This window comes from Epinephelus moara, chromosome 5 (genome assembly GCF_006386435.1).
Source record: "Epinephelus moara isolate mb chromosome 5, YSFRI_EMoa_1.0, whole genome shotgun sequence".
Classification (NCBI taxonomy): domain Eukaryota; kingdom Metazoa; phylum Chordata; class Actinopteri; order Perciformes; family Serranidae; genus Epinephelus; species Epinephelus moara.
In genome coordinates this window covers 25,964,697-25,983,695 of record NC_065510.1, presented here as the reverse complement: position 1 = coordinate 25,983,695, position 18,999 = coordinate 25,964,697, and the positions used below count along the sequence as shown (strand labels likewise).

General features: G+C 41.5%; 2 protein-coding genes across 2 annotated transcripts; both read left to right on the top strand.

Annotated features, from left to right (window-relative positions):
* Positions 1-259: 259 nt before the first annotated feature.
* On the top strand, positions 260-5,603 carry LOC126390770 (perforin-1-like). Its single transcript, XM_050045219.1, has 10 exons — positions 260-303; positions 1,981-2,269; positions 2,363-2,442; positions 2,632-2,677; positions 3,592-3,728; positions 3,829-3,967; positions 4,066-4,146; positions 4,225-4,763; positions 5,137-5,230; positions 5,391-5,603. Exons 1-10 carry the CDS (start codon positions 260-262, stop codon positions 5,601-5,603), a joined length of 1,662 nt encoding a protein of 553 aa, XP_049901176.1.
* A 2,494-nt stretch (positions 5,604-8,097) lies between these two features.
* LOC126390767 (perforin-1-like) lies at positions 8,098-15,638 on the top strand. Its single transcript, XM_050045213.1, has 9 exons — positions 8,098-8,182; positions 10,402-10,494; positions 11,533-11,821; positions 11,919-11,998; positions 12,862-12,907; positions 13,323-13,465; positions 14,023-14,161; positions 14,247-14,327; positions 15,207-15,638. The coding sequence occupies exons 3-9, from the start codon at positions 11,552-11,554 to the stop codon at positions 15,636-15,638; spliced, it is 1,191 nt and encodes a 396-aa protein (XP_049901170.1). The 5' UTR covers positions 8,098-8,182; positions 10,402-10,494; positions 11,533-11,551.
* Positions 15,639-18,999: the final 3,361 nt, after the last annotated feature.

Below are 18,999 nucleotides of genomic sequence, written 5' to 3'. Positions count from 1 at the left end.
ACTAGGTCTATGTCAGTCTAACTAGGGGCTGGTCGAAGGCAAGCCTGAGCCAGCCCTAACTAAAAGCTTTATCGAAGAGGAAAGTCTTAAGTCTAGTCTTAAAGCTAAATCATTGTCAGATGATAGGCGATGTGTTGATTGTAATTCTACAAACGGACTACAAATGGAAACCAAGACACTTCAGATACCAAAGTCTTGTCCCATCACCTACAAATTCTGCAAACATATGCAGTATCTGTTAATGGAGATTAATGCTAGCATGGCTGACCACCCCCCAGACTCTGAATCATTTACAATAGAGAAGTCAGTGTGGTGCAAACTCCCTCATGCGTTGTAGATACCTAAATTATGAGTGCAGAGCAGAGTTTGACAAGAAGACAGCTCTGTTTTCCTCAGTGCTGGACCAGATATGTCTTAGAGAGAAAATTATAATGTATATTTTGGATCATTTTGAGTTTGAAAATTGCAAATTAAATCTTCAAAATAGTCTTCTGGCTCAGTGTCAACATACACTCAGTCACCCCAACAAACACCCACTCATTGTTCTTTCGTGATGGGATTTCTCCAAAGTCATGCTACACATTGCAAAGGAAAACCCAGATTCAATGGATTAACTCTAGTTTGAAAAAACAAACTTTCTTCACCTGAATGCTTTCTGATCCTGTTTTAACCTTCTGTATTAAACGTTTATGCCAAAAAGAAATATATTTTATATATTTTTTCAACCTAAATCTAGAATTGGAAATCAAAACTAAATTCCCTCATAAATCAGATTTTTATAATTTAAGAGTCTAATTCCAATTTCAGATGTCATTGCATGTCAAGAATTTATGCCATAAAACCTGTAATTCATAACATTTGCCAGGATTAATCGAGGATGGAGGCTGAATAGTACAATTTCAGTTTCTCAACTCAAGCTTGTCAATCCAAATTTACGGGAAGATGTGATCTTTGCAGCCCCATTTCCCCGAAAGGTGCAATGTGGTTTGTCCTGTTTAAGTTTTATTTTTATTCTTGGCACATGCAGTGTCTCTGAGAATAATAACCCCTCCTCACGCGACACACTGTATAAAAGTGCTGTTAACCTGCAGAATCGACAGTGTCACCACATCCTCGGCTAACACACCCTCCTCATCTCCAGCTCACTTGTTAGAGCCACACCACGAGAAGTCTGTGAGAAACTCTGCTGAGGCCTGAACAGGTAATCTTGCTTTTCATAAATAATCAACGTTTCAACAAAAATAAGTTTGGTTTGGGTGGAAGTTTATTTTATTTGCAAAGATTTTGAGATATCGCTCTGAGATTTCAGCCACCTCAATTTTTTATTGATTGATTTTAGTATTAAAAATTTAATTTTTTAAAATTGTGTAAACTGACCATTTAAGGATTTTTGATATATTTCTAGAAAACTAATGTAGGTTTTTTTTGTTTGTTTGTTTGCTTGTTTGTTTTTTGGGTTACATGTTGACTTATTGAAGACAAATACTAGTGGCTGCATCACCAGGATCCCTTAGCACTCCTAAACTTGTATTGACTTCACTGCAGAGGCTCTAACCACACAGATCAGGCTTTTGAATAGCATACTGCGCCTGGACAGGTTTGACATCTGCTAACCATGTCATAAACTGAAAAGCCTGACCATGTGCCAGAAACAGAACCTTCATTTTTAAATATATGGTCAAGATTTATGCAAATGAACAGACAGACAAATTGCAGACTTCCAGAGACTGTCACACACACACACACACACACACACAGTGTAAACTGCAAGTTTAGTAGTAACTGTATAGTGTTAATGTTATGAAATAATAACAGCTTAAAATGACATTTTCATCCCCATAGAGTGTCATGGAAGAAACAGAAATACTCACTAAGTCTATTCGCCAGAAAATTTGCAGTTCTAGTTAATTACATTACAGCTTAAATTCTACTGACTGATTTCCTTTTCTACTCTCTTTGTCTCTCTCTGAAATACTTCAGTATCTCTCTGACTCCAGTCATACTCTCCTTTTCAACTCCACCCCTCCTCTACCTGAGTCTCCTGCTCTTTCTGTCACACCACTCCCTTGTTCTCGGCTGTCAGACTGGGACCAGCAGCCAGTGCCAGTCTGCTCCCTTCATACCAGGCCACAACCTGGTAGGGGAGGGATTTGATGTGGTCACCCTGCGGCGTAAAGGAGCCTATGTGGTTGACGTGAACACTTTCCTCGCCCCAGATGGCACCTGTACTCTCTGCGCCAACCCTCTTCAAGGCAACAGGCTGCAGAAAGTAATTTAAATCAGCAAGGCAGAAAGACACACTCACACACTCTGACACACACATTGTTAACATGTTAAACATGTTCTCACCTTTTACTTTCAGCTGCCAATGTCTGCAGTGGACTGGCGTGCATTCAGCAGATGCAGTACTCATGTCTACAGCAGTTACCACACCTCCGTCAGGTATCCTGTGCTATAGAAATCATTACCACTCAGAGATTTGTAACCTTTTTTACATTTTAACATATTGCTCCAGTTCAGTCAATACTTCTCAATATCCGCCACCTTTAGTAATTATTACTGATGTCTTTTTATTTTCTGTAGGAAAAAGAAATCTAAACAAAATTAATGTTGAGTATTTTGTGTCCACAGCTCACTGGTCAAAACAGTCACCTATCAGGACAGTTATGACTGGAAGGTAGGAACGTTTCACAGAAAGACAAATTACTTTTGTTTTAATGTGCTGTATTCATTTAACCTGACTTGAGATAGTGTAGTATATTCATATGGAATTATTTGTTCCATAAACAGAGAGTCATTTCACACATTTTACACGTTATTTAAAAAATACCATCACACTGAGGATTTAGAGTCCCACAGGCTCAACTGAACAGGTTGAGGAACTCATTTCCTCAGTCTGTCAACTTATGAAATTAAAGTATGGCTTCTAAGTAGCCTCAGTGCACCTGGGTCGAACACTAATGTAATAGGAATGATTAACATGTTGCACTGCGTCCACTTTTCATAGTGTTAGGGTTTTGTTGTTTGGATGTTGTTTTTATTTTTGTATTAATGTGAAACAGTTGATGTCCTGGGACACAAGACAAATTTCAGATTTTTTTCTGACAATAAAGCAAAATCACTGGATTGATTGGATTCACTGTCTGGGAAGCACCTAGTTTATTATTATCCTGAGTAACCAGGATATTGTTTGTGGATATACATTTTCCAATTTCTTTTTTTTTCATTGCTTTGAGCACTAAAAGCAACCTTTTATAGACCTCTCAATGGTCACAAGGTGGATGGCAGCTGGTAGCTCAACTGGTAGAGGTGTGCAGCACATGTAGACTGAGCAGCAGTCTGTTTTCCAGTTTGACCTGTGGCCCTTTGTTGCATGTTCTCCCCTTTCTGCCCTTTCTATCTGCCCAGTCAATTTTTTACTTCTTTTTTACGCCTCCATTGGATAAAACCAAAACTATCTTCATGGCTACATGTTATCACTAGTGAGTTGGACAATAAGCTATTTGTAATTTAGCTGAACTGACCATTAACTGATTTGCATCACGTTCTATGTTGGCACATCAAGTAGCTAATGCTTCCCTTTTTTATCAGTTTGGACTGGATTTCAATAAGTCTGTCAACCTGGAGGTGGGGGGAACACGTTCTGCTGTGTATGACTTTGCTACAGCCAGGAGCCAAGAGGACCGCTTCACCTTCAGCACACACCGTGCCACCTGTAGACATTATAGGTAAGGTGTGAAGATCTGCAGCCACATCCCCAGACAATGTCAGATCTGTCATGTAATTTAGAAGCAGAGTTAACTTGCTATTTTTTCTTTTTGTGTTTAGTTACCGTGTGTCGAACACACCGCCCCTCAGTAAAGAGTTCCTCAACGATTTGAAGAGACTGCCCAGTTACTACAACCCCTTCACAATGGGCCTGTACAGACAATTCATAGATACCTATGGCACACATTTTATCCGCCAGGTTAAAACACACACACACACACACAAACATCTCTTTTATTTTCTTACTTCACAGGAATAAATATTTTTGTGTCAACATTTTATCGTATGTAATTTCAGGTTAATCTTGGGGGGCGATTCAGGCGAGTCACAGCTGCACGTACCTGTTTGTCCTCACTGAATGGACTCTCCTCAGACCAGGTAGCACACATGTCAAGGGAAGGCAGTAAACACATTTTGTATCACAAATAACATATAATATCCTCTCCTTTCATCTAGGTGCACTCCTGCTTATCACAGGGTGTCAAAGTAGGCCTGGGGAAAAACAAACTGAATGCAAATTATAACTCTTGCAACAAAGTCCTACAGAACCAGGACGTGTCCACGTCTTACAGCTCTGGTCTCCACCAACACCACACTGAGGTGGTAGGAGGTAGGGGTTGGGTGGGTGAGTTTTCTCTCAGCCATAACGACTCCCTGGGCTACCAAAAGTGGCTGAAAAGCCTCAAGGATCACCCTGACGTTGTTCAGTATTCCCTCAGACCACTTTACCAGCTGGTGACATACGGGTCAAAAAGAACAGGACTGAAGGCTGCCACAGAACAGTACTTAAGAGAAAACGCCCTCAGCCCCCCACCTAGCCCACCTTACTGTGGAAACAGTGACNTCAGCCCCCCACCTAGCCCACCTTACTGTGGAAACAGTGACCCTAACCTGGCCTCCAACTGCTGTCCTAAACAGGCCTGGAGAGGAACACTGGTGGTGACTGTTGTCAGAGCCTGGGGTCTGAAAGGAGATCTATTTAGCAAGACTGACACGTACGTAGAAAAAGAGGGAGAGGGTTGAGGTCTTGGCACAGTGGGCACTATGAACATGATTTATCAAAGACAAATGTGAATTAATTAGCCTAATTTATTTTATTTTTGCCCTCTTTATCCAATTAACAGGTATGCTCAGCTGTGGTTCGGTTCCAGCTNCTAAACAGGCCTGGAGAGGAACACTGGTGGTGACTGTTGTCAGAGCCTGGGGTCTGAAAGGAGATCTATTTAGCAAGACTGACACGTACGTAGAAAAAGAGGGAGAGGGTTGAGGTCTTGGCACAGTGGGCACTATGAACATGATTTATCAAAGACAAATGTGAATTAATTAGCCTAATTTATTTTATTTTTGCCCTCTTTATCCAATTAACAGGTATGCTCAGCTGTGGTTCGGTTCCAGCTACCGCAGGACTCATGTGGTCAAGTCGAACAGCCCTTACTGGAATGTTCAGTATAATCTGGGCAAGGTCAGTAAATCTTCTCAGGCTTCATTAGGACCACTATAAGCATTTTGCAGGAGTGCATATACATAGTGTTCAGAATCAGATTAATTGCTTAGTAGATCAAATTTGACACTTAAAGGATATATTTATAAATAACTTTTTTTCCTCTTTAATCTTTATGAAGATGGACACACACTTGGGTCTGAAGGTCGAGGCCTGGGACAAGGACGTGAGCAAGGATGATCGTCTTGGATCATGTGTGAAATACCTGAGGCAGGGGACTCACACACATGTGTGCCCCACTAAAAAAGGTGCCTTCCAATTCAAGTACACTCTGACCTGCGACCATCACTTCACTGGAGACAAGTGCAACCAGTACAAACCATCTCCACAGTGAGAGACACATTTAGGGTGTGCTGCTCACTTCTTTCATCAGAATATGTTGATTACTTTCATTGAACACAATTCAAGGGTTTTTTGGAGACATTCGCTGTCAGCATTGTGTTTGGCAGTGGGGTTAAATTAGAGGTAAATTTGTATTACGAAACTGAAGTTTTTGACACAAAAAAAAGACCTGATTGTGACCAAAACAGGCTGTTTTGTGCTTGTTTTTACCAACATTAATTATGAAATAATTGAGATTTAGTTGTTAATTAAACCATAGGTATAATCGTAGGTTTCAGTTTGGAATTTTGGTGGTGGGATTATCCTTTGGTTTTTATTTGAGTCACAGAATATGTCTTTACGGTTACGGTTAAAATCTTTGTAATGTCTACTATAAGAGCAGCATTTTTGTGTCCTTTCTCATGCAAATAAAGCCTGTGAAAACACCAGCTGTGTCATCAAGTACTTTAAGTGTCTTCAGAGCTCAAAAACTCACCGATTTAGAATTGCAATTTGCAAAGCATCTAAAATGTTACAACCTCTTAAGTTATATCCGTTTGTAACAGTCTTTAATGAATCACTTTGCAAAATACAGATCAAGCAGGCAAGTGAAACAGTGAAAAAGTTCCTGAGGCACAGGCTCAGTCCAAAAGCTCTGGCGAGCCATGCTGAAGCAGAAAGCCGGAGAGTCTCTGGCGTCTGCTGGATGCACACACACACCAAACCATTCAATTATGTGCAGCAGTACCATGAGGGATTAAACAGGAGACGTCATCAGGCGAGTAGAGGATTCAAGCAGCCAGCAACGAATATGAGTAATCTCCGTGGCAGAAAGGTGGTGTATGTGGCCACACAGCGAATCACTCCTCAGCCAGGAAAAACACAGGCAGCCGATCAGCAAAACTCATGTACAGTTGTCAGGGAAAGACTCCACAAAGCCGAGGGGAACAGACGAACAGACACTAGGAACGCAGAAGCAGAACTTGTGGTTGGGGACAGAAGGCTGAGGAGTTTTCCAGGAAGCAGGCAAAGCAGGAGAGTCGGATACAGGCAGGGTCAGCAACGAGGAGTCAGTCCAAGAGTAAACGCTAGAGAGTCTTCTATGAGAATGACAAAGAACAATCTAGCAATGAGAGTCTGTGAGGCTGGAGTATATATATGTACTGACAGAGTGAAATCAGGAGCAGGTGAACTGAGTTGCCTAGATGAGGTGGGCATGGTGGAACAGTAGAGGCAGGATATGTGTTGACAGGTGATTGGCTGGCAGGTGGGAGTTGAAACGAGGCAGAGTGAGTGGAAATTTACCAAATGAGTGGAGTGACTGGCATGAATGACAGGCCAGGAATACACACTGTGACAGAAAGTATCAAAACACTCACTCCACAGAAAAGTTATGATGTCACAACTATATAGACCCAATCACTGTGATGACTTCCCAGTAGATATGAATTGCAGAGATAATCAACAAACTTGATAATTTTGTTACGTTAAGGGATATATACTTAAACATGGTGGCCTGATCTATCTGACATTTCTGCTGTACTTATTTTTTGAAGGCCTACTGTCCTGCTTTGCAAGCATCTATGATAAACCAAGTCAGAGTAAAATCTTGTTTGGTCATCTTAAAAATCAATATCAGTGTAAGAGCATGCTATATTTGGAATATTTTCACTTCTACACACATGAACTGATCAAGGCCCTGGTAAACCAGCAAATACCATGTTCGATAATTACTGTTTTTGTCAATGGAGTGTGGTGGCCTCAGTTTATTGTCGGAGAAGGCTGCCAGACAGTAAGGTAAAGCGGTGAAATATTAGCCTACGCTTAAACTGATACTAATTTCTGAAGATAAAATTGGATTAGCCTGATTTTTCTCCATGGTTACGTAAAGTTACAACAGTTCCTCTTTCCGCCACAGAGAGGGACGTTTGTCCCAAAGCTTGCTGCTGTGTTCATCCCCTGCACCTATCCCTTCAGCTGTGTAGGTGACCACAAACGGAGTGACACTCCGAGACGGAGACAATGTGCAAGACCCGCAAACACTGACCAGTCAGAGCAGACTGAACTCTTTTTGGAAGGGGGCCTAAAGAGACAGAACACAAATATGGAGAGCTTCAGACGGAAGATGAATACAGGTATATTCAAGCAGACAGTATAAGAAAAATAAAGTATTTTTGACCATTAAAGCATTAATGTTAGAAATCCCAAATACAAGTGTAATGAGCATAATATGGGGAATTTAAAACCAGTGAATTCTGTTGGCAGCATTTTTCTTTTGACACGTTCTGACAAGCGGGTTTATCTTCTGTTGTTGTTGTTTTTATATCCCAGGAATTTACTCCAAGGTCATTTCCTTAAACCTGGGCACGAGGGGCATTATCTGCTTAGTTTTTATTATCCTTATCTCTTCTGATTTGTTACTCCCTTTTTTCCTTTATTTCCTCATCACCCCCATTGAGATAATTCATAGGATAAAAAGCTCCATCCTCTGTTTATTCCCGATCAAAGAACAAAGGCTCTTTCTCTTGCTGGTTCTGATTGTGACGACTGGAAGAGAAGCAGAAACCTCAACTTTTTGGGCATTTGGAACAGGTAGAAAACTGTTTAAAATGTTTCAGTACAATATCCTCAACAGTTTTTAGTAGAGCAGACTGATTAAATAATTTTAAAGACTTAAAACCAAAGATGCACCACTGCATGATACAGTAGACAGAGAGCATAATTTGGGCTCCGATGCTGGAAATTTATTCAATGAAAAGACAAAAAACTTCATTAGAATTCTTCTGAGGTTTATAGCTCCACATAGCATGTTGGGATTGGGTGGATTTGCGAAGATTAGGAATTATTTTGTCCTTTTTTCCTTTATCAGTGCAGGTGCACCAGAGTGGAATCACAGTTTGCATGTCATTTGTGTAGTTTTCTTAAGTTGTGCCTCCCTCCTTCTGAGAGAGGATCATGCAGATGACAGGTGTGTTTATTGGGCGTGATTCTGTTTGCAGTTGGATTTACTAATGTCAAAGTCATACCAGAGGCAAGACAGCATCTGTGAATTATTCTGATGCTGAACAAATGAATCAAAGTCCACATTTCCTACAGTCATGAAATTCCTGGAGTTATGAAATTACAAAAACGGCTTTTCCAGGTCTCGAAATGGTTTGATATCAACAGAATGTTTTAGAAAAGTTTGTTCATAAAAATCTCAAAACATGTCTAACGTTATGCAAAATACATTCCCTGTATTACTTAGCAAAAATCTAGTGCTGCGCTGCATGACCACTGAAATATCACTAGTATCACATGATACACATTAGTGTATGCAGCTAGTTGGTGGTGGAAATGTCAGTTGAACAAGTAAAGTTAGCAAGCACTAGGAGTTTGCTTACCTGCAAAAGCTTGGGAAGTACAATAATAATAATGTGGAGACCTATTTTTCCTTCATTAGATCCTTGGGTGATGACTTGGGGAACTTGACACTTGCAGTTGCAAAAATAAAAATAAGTTTAAAAAATTTTTCCAAAATAATGTAGTTTTGTTAAGTGGTTACATACCTGTTCTTTGGGAGCCTTAGTGCCTCATTTAAGTTCATTATTAAGTGCCAAGTGAATAGAAAATTAGTAAAACGCTCCTACAAATAATGTATAGTTTTTGAACAACATGGCCTAAGGCAGAGGCAGATCGAAGCTGTGCCACATGTAGAGTCTGCACCAAAACGTCTGACATTGGCAACATGGGTGAAGCTGCTCTGGTCAGCCATGCTAAAGGGAAAAAGTATCAAGACAACCAAACGTCCGCTTCACAAACTGCCAGCGTCTGCACATATCTCACGCTTGGTGTCGCTAGACCAGATAGTGATTCTGATAATTATATCAGAAGGAAAGTGAGCCAACACTCAACCAAACCACTGCCGGGAAATGGGGTAAAATATTATGGAAAGTTTTTTAAAAATTCATCGGTAGTGTGTGGGAATCTTGAAAGTCAGTGACGTAGTGGTTGAGGGTATCAATAGAATGACAGTAATTGACAATAATCTTGCATTATGTCGGTCTTCAGGAATTAACATCTAAAAGTCATATTTCTTTAAGATATATTCAAGTTATCACAATTGCACCACACCTTCCGGGTAAATTTGTTACAGTCCCAAAAAAAGGTGCTGAAATTTTCTCCACTGTGATCAGTTTATCTTAACACTGTATTTCACCCGCAGCCAATACTAGAACAATTCTTACTCTCAACATGAGAAAACAACAACAATAATAAACGTTGTGTGCAGATATAGTTGGAAGGTGTGGCACTGCCAGGAACAGGCATATCACTACACATATCAAATTTTTTATTTGGGTCATATTTCTAGAAACTGCTCATAAAATTAACACAACACATTATCACGTGGCGAGATGGAACAATGTAAAACATTAACAAGCAGTTACTTAGTGAGCCATTACTTCCTCAACCAGATAGTAACAGCATCCAATGAGGATGATAAACACACTCCTCACAATCGTGTGCACACAACAAAAGCTTCAACTTTTAGGGTAAAGGTTGGCATTAGTTCATATTTTTCTCTCATTGTCTGCAAGATCCAACAAAACACTAAAATTAACAAGTGTTAGTCTGTCTTTTGATGCTTTCCATCTTCTCTACCCTGTCTGAGGCACTTAGCCTCAAGCTTACGGAATCCAACCGAACATGTCAGTTTTTAAAAATGGGTCATGGACTGTGTTCAATGCTGTTTTTGTTTGTTTATTCTGTTTTACTATAACAAAGCCTGTCTTAAATGTATTTTTATCCCTCCTTTTTGCTGTTATCTGCAGACTTGACAGTCACTCTGCATCTTTGGCTGGCACACTCTCGTCAACTCCAAAAAGATATATATACTGCAGCACTTGAGAGACCCTGCTGAAGAGGTAATGTTAAAAAACAAAAACAAACATGTACAAAACTAATATTCAGAGAAATGAATAATGCCCATTTACTTCAGGGGTATTTATTCATGCAGATAATTTATTTTTGACAGAATTATCTTAAAGGTCCAGTGTGGAGGATTTAGGTTAATATATTTCCAGAAATGGTTTATAATTTTCATCACTATATTCTCTATATCTTATAATCACCCAAAAATGAAAATTGGCATGTTTTTGTTACCTTAGAGTGAGCTGTTAATATCTACATATGTCCTCTTGTTCTAGAGTAGCCCAGAATGGTCAAACCAAACACTGGCTCTAGATAGGACCATCTGCATTTTTCACATCTGCCATTGTATTTGTGCAACATGCTTGGCACTTGGGAGAAGTTTCAGTTGGTTGCAATCTGCAACCTCACCACTAGATGCCACTAAATCCTGCACACTCGACCTTTAAGTTCCAATTTCTAGCTTCTGTTTAAGCTTTCAAAAACATCTCATTATCAAAATATAGATGTGTGTTTATGTAAATGTATTTGTGTCTATTTATATTCATAGAAATATTCATATACTACATATTCATTCAATTGACAACTCCAAAGTCCATCCATCAGTCCGGGCGTCATCCTGCACAGTACACTGTCTTTTAAGGCCCACATCAATGATGTTATGATTTATGTTCCTATGAAAAATAATCGTTATTGCCTTTCACGTACACCTCAGAGTGCTGCTACCCTTGTTCACTGTTTGGTTACATCTCCTATCAGCCACCTGTATCGTTACCCCCTCCATAGATTGTGTACCTAATATTTATAATTACCATTTTTGTCTAGTCATTTTATTAACTTTCATTGCATATTATGGAACTGTCTGATTTTTGATCTATAAACACATTGCTGCTTGTTTTTTGTTGTTGTTGTTGTTGTTTTTTTTACTTCAGTATGAGTCTGAACATTGTTTTTTAGGAAAATCCTGCATAGCATATCTTTAATGATACTGATTTCCTTTTCTACTCTTTTTGTCTGTCTCTGAAATACTTCAGTATCTCTCTGACTCCAGCCATGCTCTCCTTTTCAACCCCACCCCTCCTCTACCTGAGCCTCCTGCTCTTTCTGTCGCACCACTCCCCTGTTCTTGGCTGTCGGATTGGGAACCACAGCCAGTGTCAGTCTGCTCCCTTCGTACCAGGCCACAACCTGGTGGGAGAGGGATTTGATGTGGTCACCCTGCAGCGTAAAGGAGCCTACATGGTGGACGTGAAGACTTTCCTCACCCCAGATGGCACCTGTACTCTCTGCTCCAACCCTCTTCAAGGTGACAGCCTCCAGAAGGTAATTCATAAATAAATATGGACTCTACAGCATCTTTACCTGTTGCACAAACTTTATTCATGAATGTTGATCATGGTCTTCTTAACTTTATTTTCAGCTGCCAGTCTCTGCAGTGGACTGGCGCTCATTCAGCCGATGCAATGCTGACCTCTACAGCAGTGTGCACACATCCGTTAGGTATTGTATATCAGCCATGTTTATGTTTTATTGTCACTCCAGAGCAGGGGTGCTGTAGTTGCAGGAGATGTGGGACTGATTTTTCTTTCTTGTGCCATAGCTAAATTGAAATTGGTTCAATAAATTGGTTGAAAGACTGAACTTTGTATAAAAAAACTGAGGCTCTTTGGAGGCCTTCTCACCCCTTCAATGCACAAAATGGCTTTGTCCACCCCACAGTAGGATTCGTCTTTAAATGCAGTCAACACTGAAAGAGTGAGCACCAACGTACGCTGTCATGTCTTTACCTCCCAAAAAGGGGAAGTAGGGGTTTAAAAAAAAAGAAAAGAAAGAAAGCAAAGTGACTTTGAAAAAGAAACAAATTAAATTAGTGTGTGAGAGAGACATGGATCAAACGAGGAAGCATGGGGGGCCACAGGGACTGCTTATGCATAGGGCCCAGATTTTTGTGCTACACCCCTGCTCCAAAACCTCAAGATTGGTCGATATGCACAAGCGTTTAAGAGCAAGAGGACATAGCCTTGTGGCTCCTTAAATATAGCTCCCTATTTATTGTCCACAGATCACATATCTCAGTTTCCTGTCTCAATCATAGCTTAACAGACTATATACCAGTGGTTCCCAACTGGTCCAGCCATGGGGTCCAGATTTCCTCTTAGTCATCAGTTCAAGGTCCACACAGTTTAATATATGCGTCATCATACTTTTGTTTTGGACATGTCATCAAGCTAGTTTGCTGTCTCTGTCAAGTAGCTGTCCGTCATTCAATCTCGCGACCCACCAGTTGGGAACCACTGCTCTATGCTGACCTTTGAAATTAAGGAGCTTTAATGGTGATTCTTTCCTGTAACTTGTGTCCACAGCTCACTGATAGACACTTACACCTCCCAGGACAGTAAGGACTGGAAGGTAGGAGACTTATCACAGCCAGTGCTGATTATTATTATTGTTGTAATTGATAGATGTGTAGATGTTTTTTCTTGTTTGCATTTTACCATTGGAGCATCACCTTTTTCCCTGGAGAAACAAACACATCACAGTAAATAAAAACCCTAGATTGCAAGTTCTGTTTTGATTTTGGAGCACCTTGCTGCCCAAATACAATGCATATACAGTATATGAGTTTCATGACTCTTTACTTTAAAATAAAGTGTCCCTGATGTAAATCCTTAAAGCTAACAGAACAAGTACCAGTGTATCATTTAAAAGTGTTTGTGAATAAATGTTTTTTATAAATAAATGGTTATATTTAATACACATTGTCATGGTCATTATGGGTGAATGTCAATGAGGTTTTTTTATTTATTCATTTTCATTTCATTAGCTTGGCCTAAATTTCGATAAGTTTGTGTCTGCCAACCTGGAGGTGGGAGGAACACGCTCCACTGCGTATAAGTTTGCTACAGAGAGGACCAGAGAGGACCGCTACTTCTTCAGCACTCACAGGGTCACCTGCAGCCACTATGGGTAGGGTGTGAAGACCCCTGCAAAGATTTTTCTGTGAAGTTTGTTAAAGGATGTTTATTGATATATCATTTACGCACCACAAGTTACCTTGAATTCGTGAAGGAAACATTTTCCTCATGTGCCTCCACAGTGAACAGAAAATCCAAAAGAGGCGAACATTCCTAATGAATTGAAGTAAACTCTTACACAACGCCTGCAGTATAACCCAAGTCTGTGCTCAGTGAATGAACACATGCACTTCGCTAAAACATTATGATTTAAAACACATCAGTACAAACAGTCTCATGCACAGCTGAGTTGCGTGCCTGGGAACGTTTGAATGCATTTGAGCTCTGTTCAAGTGGAGCTCATACGTATGCTTGTGATCAGGCACGCTACTCTTCTGCTAATTGTAGGTGGAGGTTCGGGAAGTACTAAGCATACAACTGGTTTACCTCAGAGGCAAATGAGAAAAAATGTTCTCCTCAACAGTCAGTGAGTAATTGATATACAAATGGTCATTTTGCAGGTGAATTATTCTTTTAAGATAATTTACTAATCTGTTGCCCTGTGTCCAGTTACCGTGTGTCAAGCAGACCGCCCCTCAGCTCCGAGTTCAGTAAAGATTTGGCAAGGCTGCCGGATCTCTACAACTCCTCCACCAGGGCTCTGTACAGTGAGCTAATACATACCTATGGCACACACTACATTCGGCAGGTAAAAACACACACACACAAACATCTATTTCACAAATTAAAAAAAGAAGATATTTCTTTCTCTACAACACTGTACTTCATTTCAGGTTTACCTCGGGGGGCGACTCAGGCGAGTCACAGCTGCACGAACCTGTTTGTCCTCACTGAATGGACTCTCATCAAGTGAGGTACATGTAGCACACAGGCCTGTACAGCACACACTGCCACCACTGGAGTGTGAATGTGTTTGTGAGTGTGAGGCATTATGATGCTCTAGTCACTTTACTTCCATTTACAGTATTTTATTTGGCAGTATGGCTCTGTTCTGGGGCCTCTCTGCCTTTACTCTGGCCTACGCAGAAAGCATCTTCCACGCGCCTGTGTGGAAAGCCATGAGGTGGAGAGAGCAAACCTCCCTGCCCTTCCATGTGCCTACATGGAAAGCCTAAAGGCCCTGACACACCAAGCCGTCAACCAAAGTCGGGCCGTCGGTGAGCGTCTGTCGCCCTAGTTTTTGCGGTGTGTCCCGAACCATCGGCACTTCGGCTTTGGCGTCGGCGGCTTTTCGGCCGATTGAGCATGTTAAATCAGCTTGTCGGTGAGTGAGATCACTCTGATTGGCTGGTCAGGTTTTATTTCCTCGCCCCTGTAGCGGGTGAATCTGCCTGTAGTGAAACCAGGGCTAACCGGTGCTTCTAGCGGAGCGTTAGCTGCAGCTTGACCGGAGCAAAGCACAGCCAGTTAGCCTCCGCTAGCCCCTGAGCTAGCCCCGGCTCTCCGTTTGGATCCAACCGGAGCACTGACCCCTGGCTTGTTATTCACGTTAAAGCGGGAAGACGCAAGAATAGGGCGCTCTGAATGAGATTCACCACTTGGTTGCATAGAAAGAAATCATGTGATCTATCAGCTGACTCCCTTCCATCAATCAGTTGATTGGGCTGTTTGAGATCAGCTGATGTAGCTGGGATGTGAGCTGAGCTTGACATCATTTCCTGCCTGAACTAACGGTATGCAGTCCATTAACCATTGACTATAAATAGCATCTTATTTCTCCCCCTGTCCTCCAGGTCCACTCCTGCTTATCACTGGGTCTCTCTGTAGGCCTTGGGAAGTTGAAATTATCTGGTAACCGACAGTATTGCAACAAGGTCCTACACAACCAGGACGTCTCCACCTCGTACAGTTCTGGTCTCCACCAACACTACACAGAGGTGGCAGGAGGCAATGGTTGGTTGGGGGAGTTTTCACTCACTCATAATGACTCCCTGGGCTACAGGAATTGGCTGAGCACCCTGAAGGACCACCCAGATATTGTTTCATACTCCCTCAGGCCAATGTATGAGCTGGTGCCAAATGAGACACAGAAGGCAGGGATGAAGGCAGCCATAGAGCAGTACTTAGCAGACAATGCTGTGACAAAGTCACCCAAAGAACCATATTGCGGGTGGCACAATCCTNATCGGAGAGTTGGAGGACAAGGTAGAAAGCTCCTCCACTGAACTATCCCAAACTACCAAGCAGATTCAGACGCTACATCGTAAAGTGGATGATATGGAAAACAGAAGTCGCCGCAACAACTTAAGGTTGGTGGGGCTCAAAGAAGGTATGGAGGCGGGCGATATCTATGGCGCACTGGACAATATCCTGCGCTACATACTAGACCGACCAAATGACCAGCTGGCTCCGGAGATAGACCGTGTGCATCGCACACCAAGGCCGATGCCAAATCCGGACCAGCCACCTCGTCCCATCATCCTACGCTTGCTGCGCTGGAGAGACAAGCAAGACATCATTAGAGCTGCCACCAGAAAACAGCTCACCTGGGGACGCCAGCGCTTTTCAGTAGCTATATCAAGATTTCTCTGCAGAAGAATCGAGGAGACGTGCCCAATATAACGACGTGAAGAAGCGGCTTCACAAAGCCGGGGTACGATTTGGCATTGTTTACCCAGGAACGCTCATTGTCTCCATCAATGGGGAAAAGTTTACCTACACCTCGCCCAAGGATGCAGAAAATGACTTGAAAAAACATCTTCCAGTGTTTTTCTGACTGATCCCGGAATGTGGTGCCCATGGTGTTACGGAGCTCACAACGTCACAGGTTGGATTTTGAAGCTGGGTTCTAGTCGTGTTTTCGCCGCATCATTGTGGATATGGGAACTTGTGCCCCCAAAACTGGCTTTTGTGCCAGGATTGGCCAATCGGCCGATGTGTTTATGTTTTTGTCGGTGTTTATGTAGGCTACTATTTTTTCCTCTGGTAAATAGTGTTTATTTGTTATTCCCTTCTTCTTTTGATGCAAGAGTGACACCCTTCCTAATTTCTTGTTCACATGTTTTCCCCTGCAGCAGGGTTTTGGGGCGTTAAAGCCCTCTATAGTGCCCCGTTTTCCTCTGTTAAAACTAATGGTTTACTTTCAAAACCTTTCCCTCTACAAAGAGGTGTGAGGCAGGGTTGCCCGGTCAGTCCCCTGCTTTTTATTATTGCTCTTGAACCATTAGCATGTGCAATATGTGCCAGCACTGATATACATGGTGTGGATTTCCCTGGACATAGTTTTAAATTGAATATGTATGCTGATGATATATTGCTCACCTTAAGTAAACCAGCATCTTCCACACCTGCAGTTCTCAGTTTGGTTAATCTATTCGGCAGTTTTTCTGGTTATAAGATTAATTGGAACAAGAGTGTGGCAATCCCACTCAACTCTCACACATTTAAATCTGATTTAAAAGGCACCCCTTTTATTTGTAAGACAAATGGAATGAAATATCTGGGGATAAATATAATTTCTCCTATTGCTAAAATCTTTAGTCTAAATGGCCCCGGCATCCTCCAGTTGATCAAGGACGACATCATCAGGTGGACAGCCTTACCATTGTCTCTCTGGGGAAGAATGGAAATATTGAAAATTAATGTCTTACCTAGACTCATTCATATTATCACATCTATTCCTCTCAAATTTCCTCAATGCTGGTTTAGAGACATCAAATCTCTTTTTATTCAATTCTTCTGGAATAATAAAAAACCCAGAATTGCTCTTAACAAGTTAAGTATACCGAGATCCAGGGGTGGGTTAGGGGTCCCAGATGTATATCAGTATTATCTTTCATACAATGCAAGGTACCCACTAACATGGGCTTATAAACTTGACGTCCTGGTAGGTAGTTGGGAATGGCTGGAGAAAACTATTTTGTCTCGCCATAAAAACATATCATTGTTATCACTGTGGTACTGCCCCAGACCTCCTCCTCTCCTAGATAACATTATTATTAGGTTTTCTTGCTCTATAGTGAAGCAGTGGCACAGGAGACTGGGCATCGAGGGGCTCTCTCTTCCATCGTGTCCTATTTGGTGCAATCCCATCTTTTTATCGGGTGCAGGCACCTTAAACAACAAAACGTGGCAGAGACTTGGTATTGTTTCAGTTGGTCAGATTTTTAGTGACACTCTTCTTTCCTTTCAACAAATTAAAAATCAGTTTGGCATTACAGACTCATCATTTTTAACATATGCACAGATATCATCTGTTTATAAACAGGAAATGTAAAGAGGGCGCCTCTCCAGCCTCATGCTCTGACTGGGATCAGCTTCTGAAAAAGGCAACATTCTCAAAAGGCATGGTTTCTAATATTTATAGTTTAATGTTCAGAGCTATTCCTAATGCATATTCTCCTATTCAGCTGGCTTGGGAGCATGATCTCAATATATCCTTAACTCCTTCTCAATGGAATAGAATCTGGAGATCAGCTTTGTACACTTCTAAATGTGTCAGATTTAGGATTATACAGTACAAGATTATTTGTAGAGCATATATCACACCGGTCAGATTATCCAAAATGGACAATAACTATCAAGACTTATGCTGGCACAACTGTGGTAACCGTGGTACATTACTCCACTTGCTGTGGGACTGCCCAGCAGTCAAAACACTCTGGTTAGAGGTAACATCCCTATTGTCACAATTATTCAATGTTATTTTTCCAGTCTGTCCTTCAGCATGCCTGCTCGGCCATAAACCAGATGATAGTTTTGGAATGATTGTTGATCAGCTTTGGACTTTGGGTTGCCTTACCACTAAAAGATTAATTCTCATGAACTGGAAAGTACACAAACCAGCCTGTTTTTTCAGGGAATTATGGATGGAGGAATATCTAGACTTGTTGAACATGGAACATGCAGCTGGCCTGCTAAAAGACTTTGGGGACATTGTTCGCAACAGCCTTACCTGACTAGGCTTGTGTTTGTATTTTGCTCATTCATGAAATGTATTTATTTATTTTGCTATTCACATTTAGGCCCATTGATTTATTTATTTATCTTTCTGCTTCTTCCCTTTCTGTAAAGTGAGTCAATAATAATCAATTAGACTACGTTATCAGAAAAGGACGTCGCTTTACATGACGCTTCAGAGTAAGGCCGTCTCATGTCTCTTAATCAGCAATCCTTGCTCCTCACTCCTAACTCCTGACTCCTTGCATGTTTTCCGTGGGAAGGGACTAAACAGTTAGGTAAGGTGGCTAAGTAAGGTGGTTAGCAGTAATTTTAAGGGACTTGGGACGTACCCATTGTGTCCTGCCTGAACTAACGGCACAATTAAACGCAGTCCATTAACCATTGACTATAAATAGCATCTTATTTCTCCCCCTGTCCTCCAGGTCCACTCCTGCTTATCACTGGGTCTCTCTGTAGGCCTCGGGAAGTTGAAATTATCTAATAACCCACCGTCTTGCAACAAGGTCCTACAGAACCAGGACGTCTCCACCTCGTACAGCCCTGGTCTCCACCAACACTACACAGAGGTGACAGGAGGCACTGGTTGGTTTGGGGAGTTTTCACTCACTCATAATGACTCCCTGG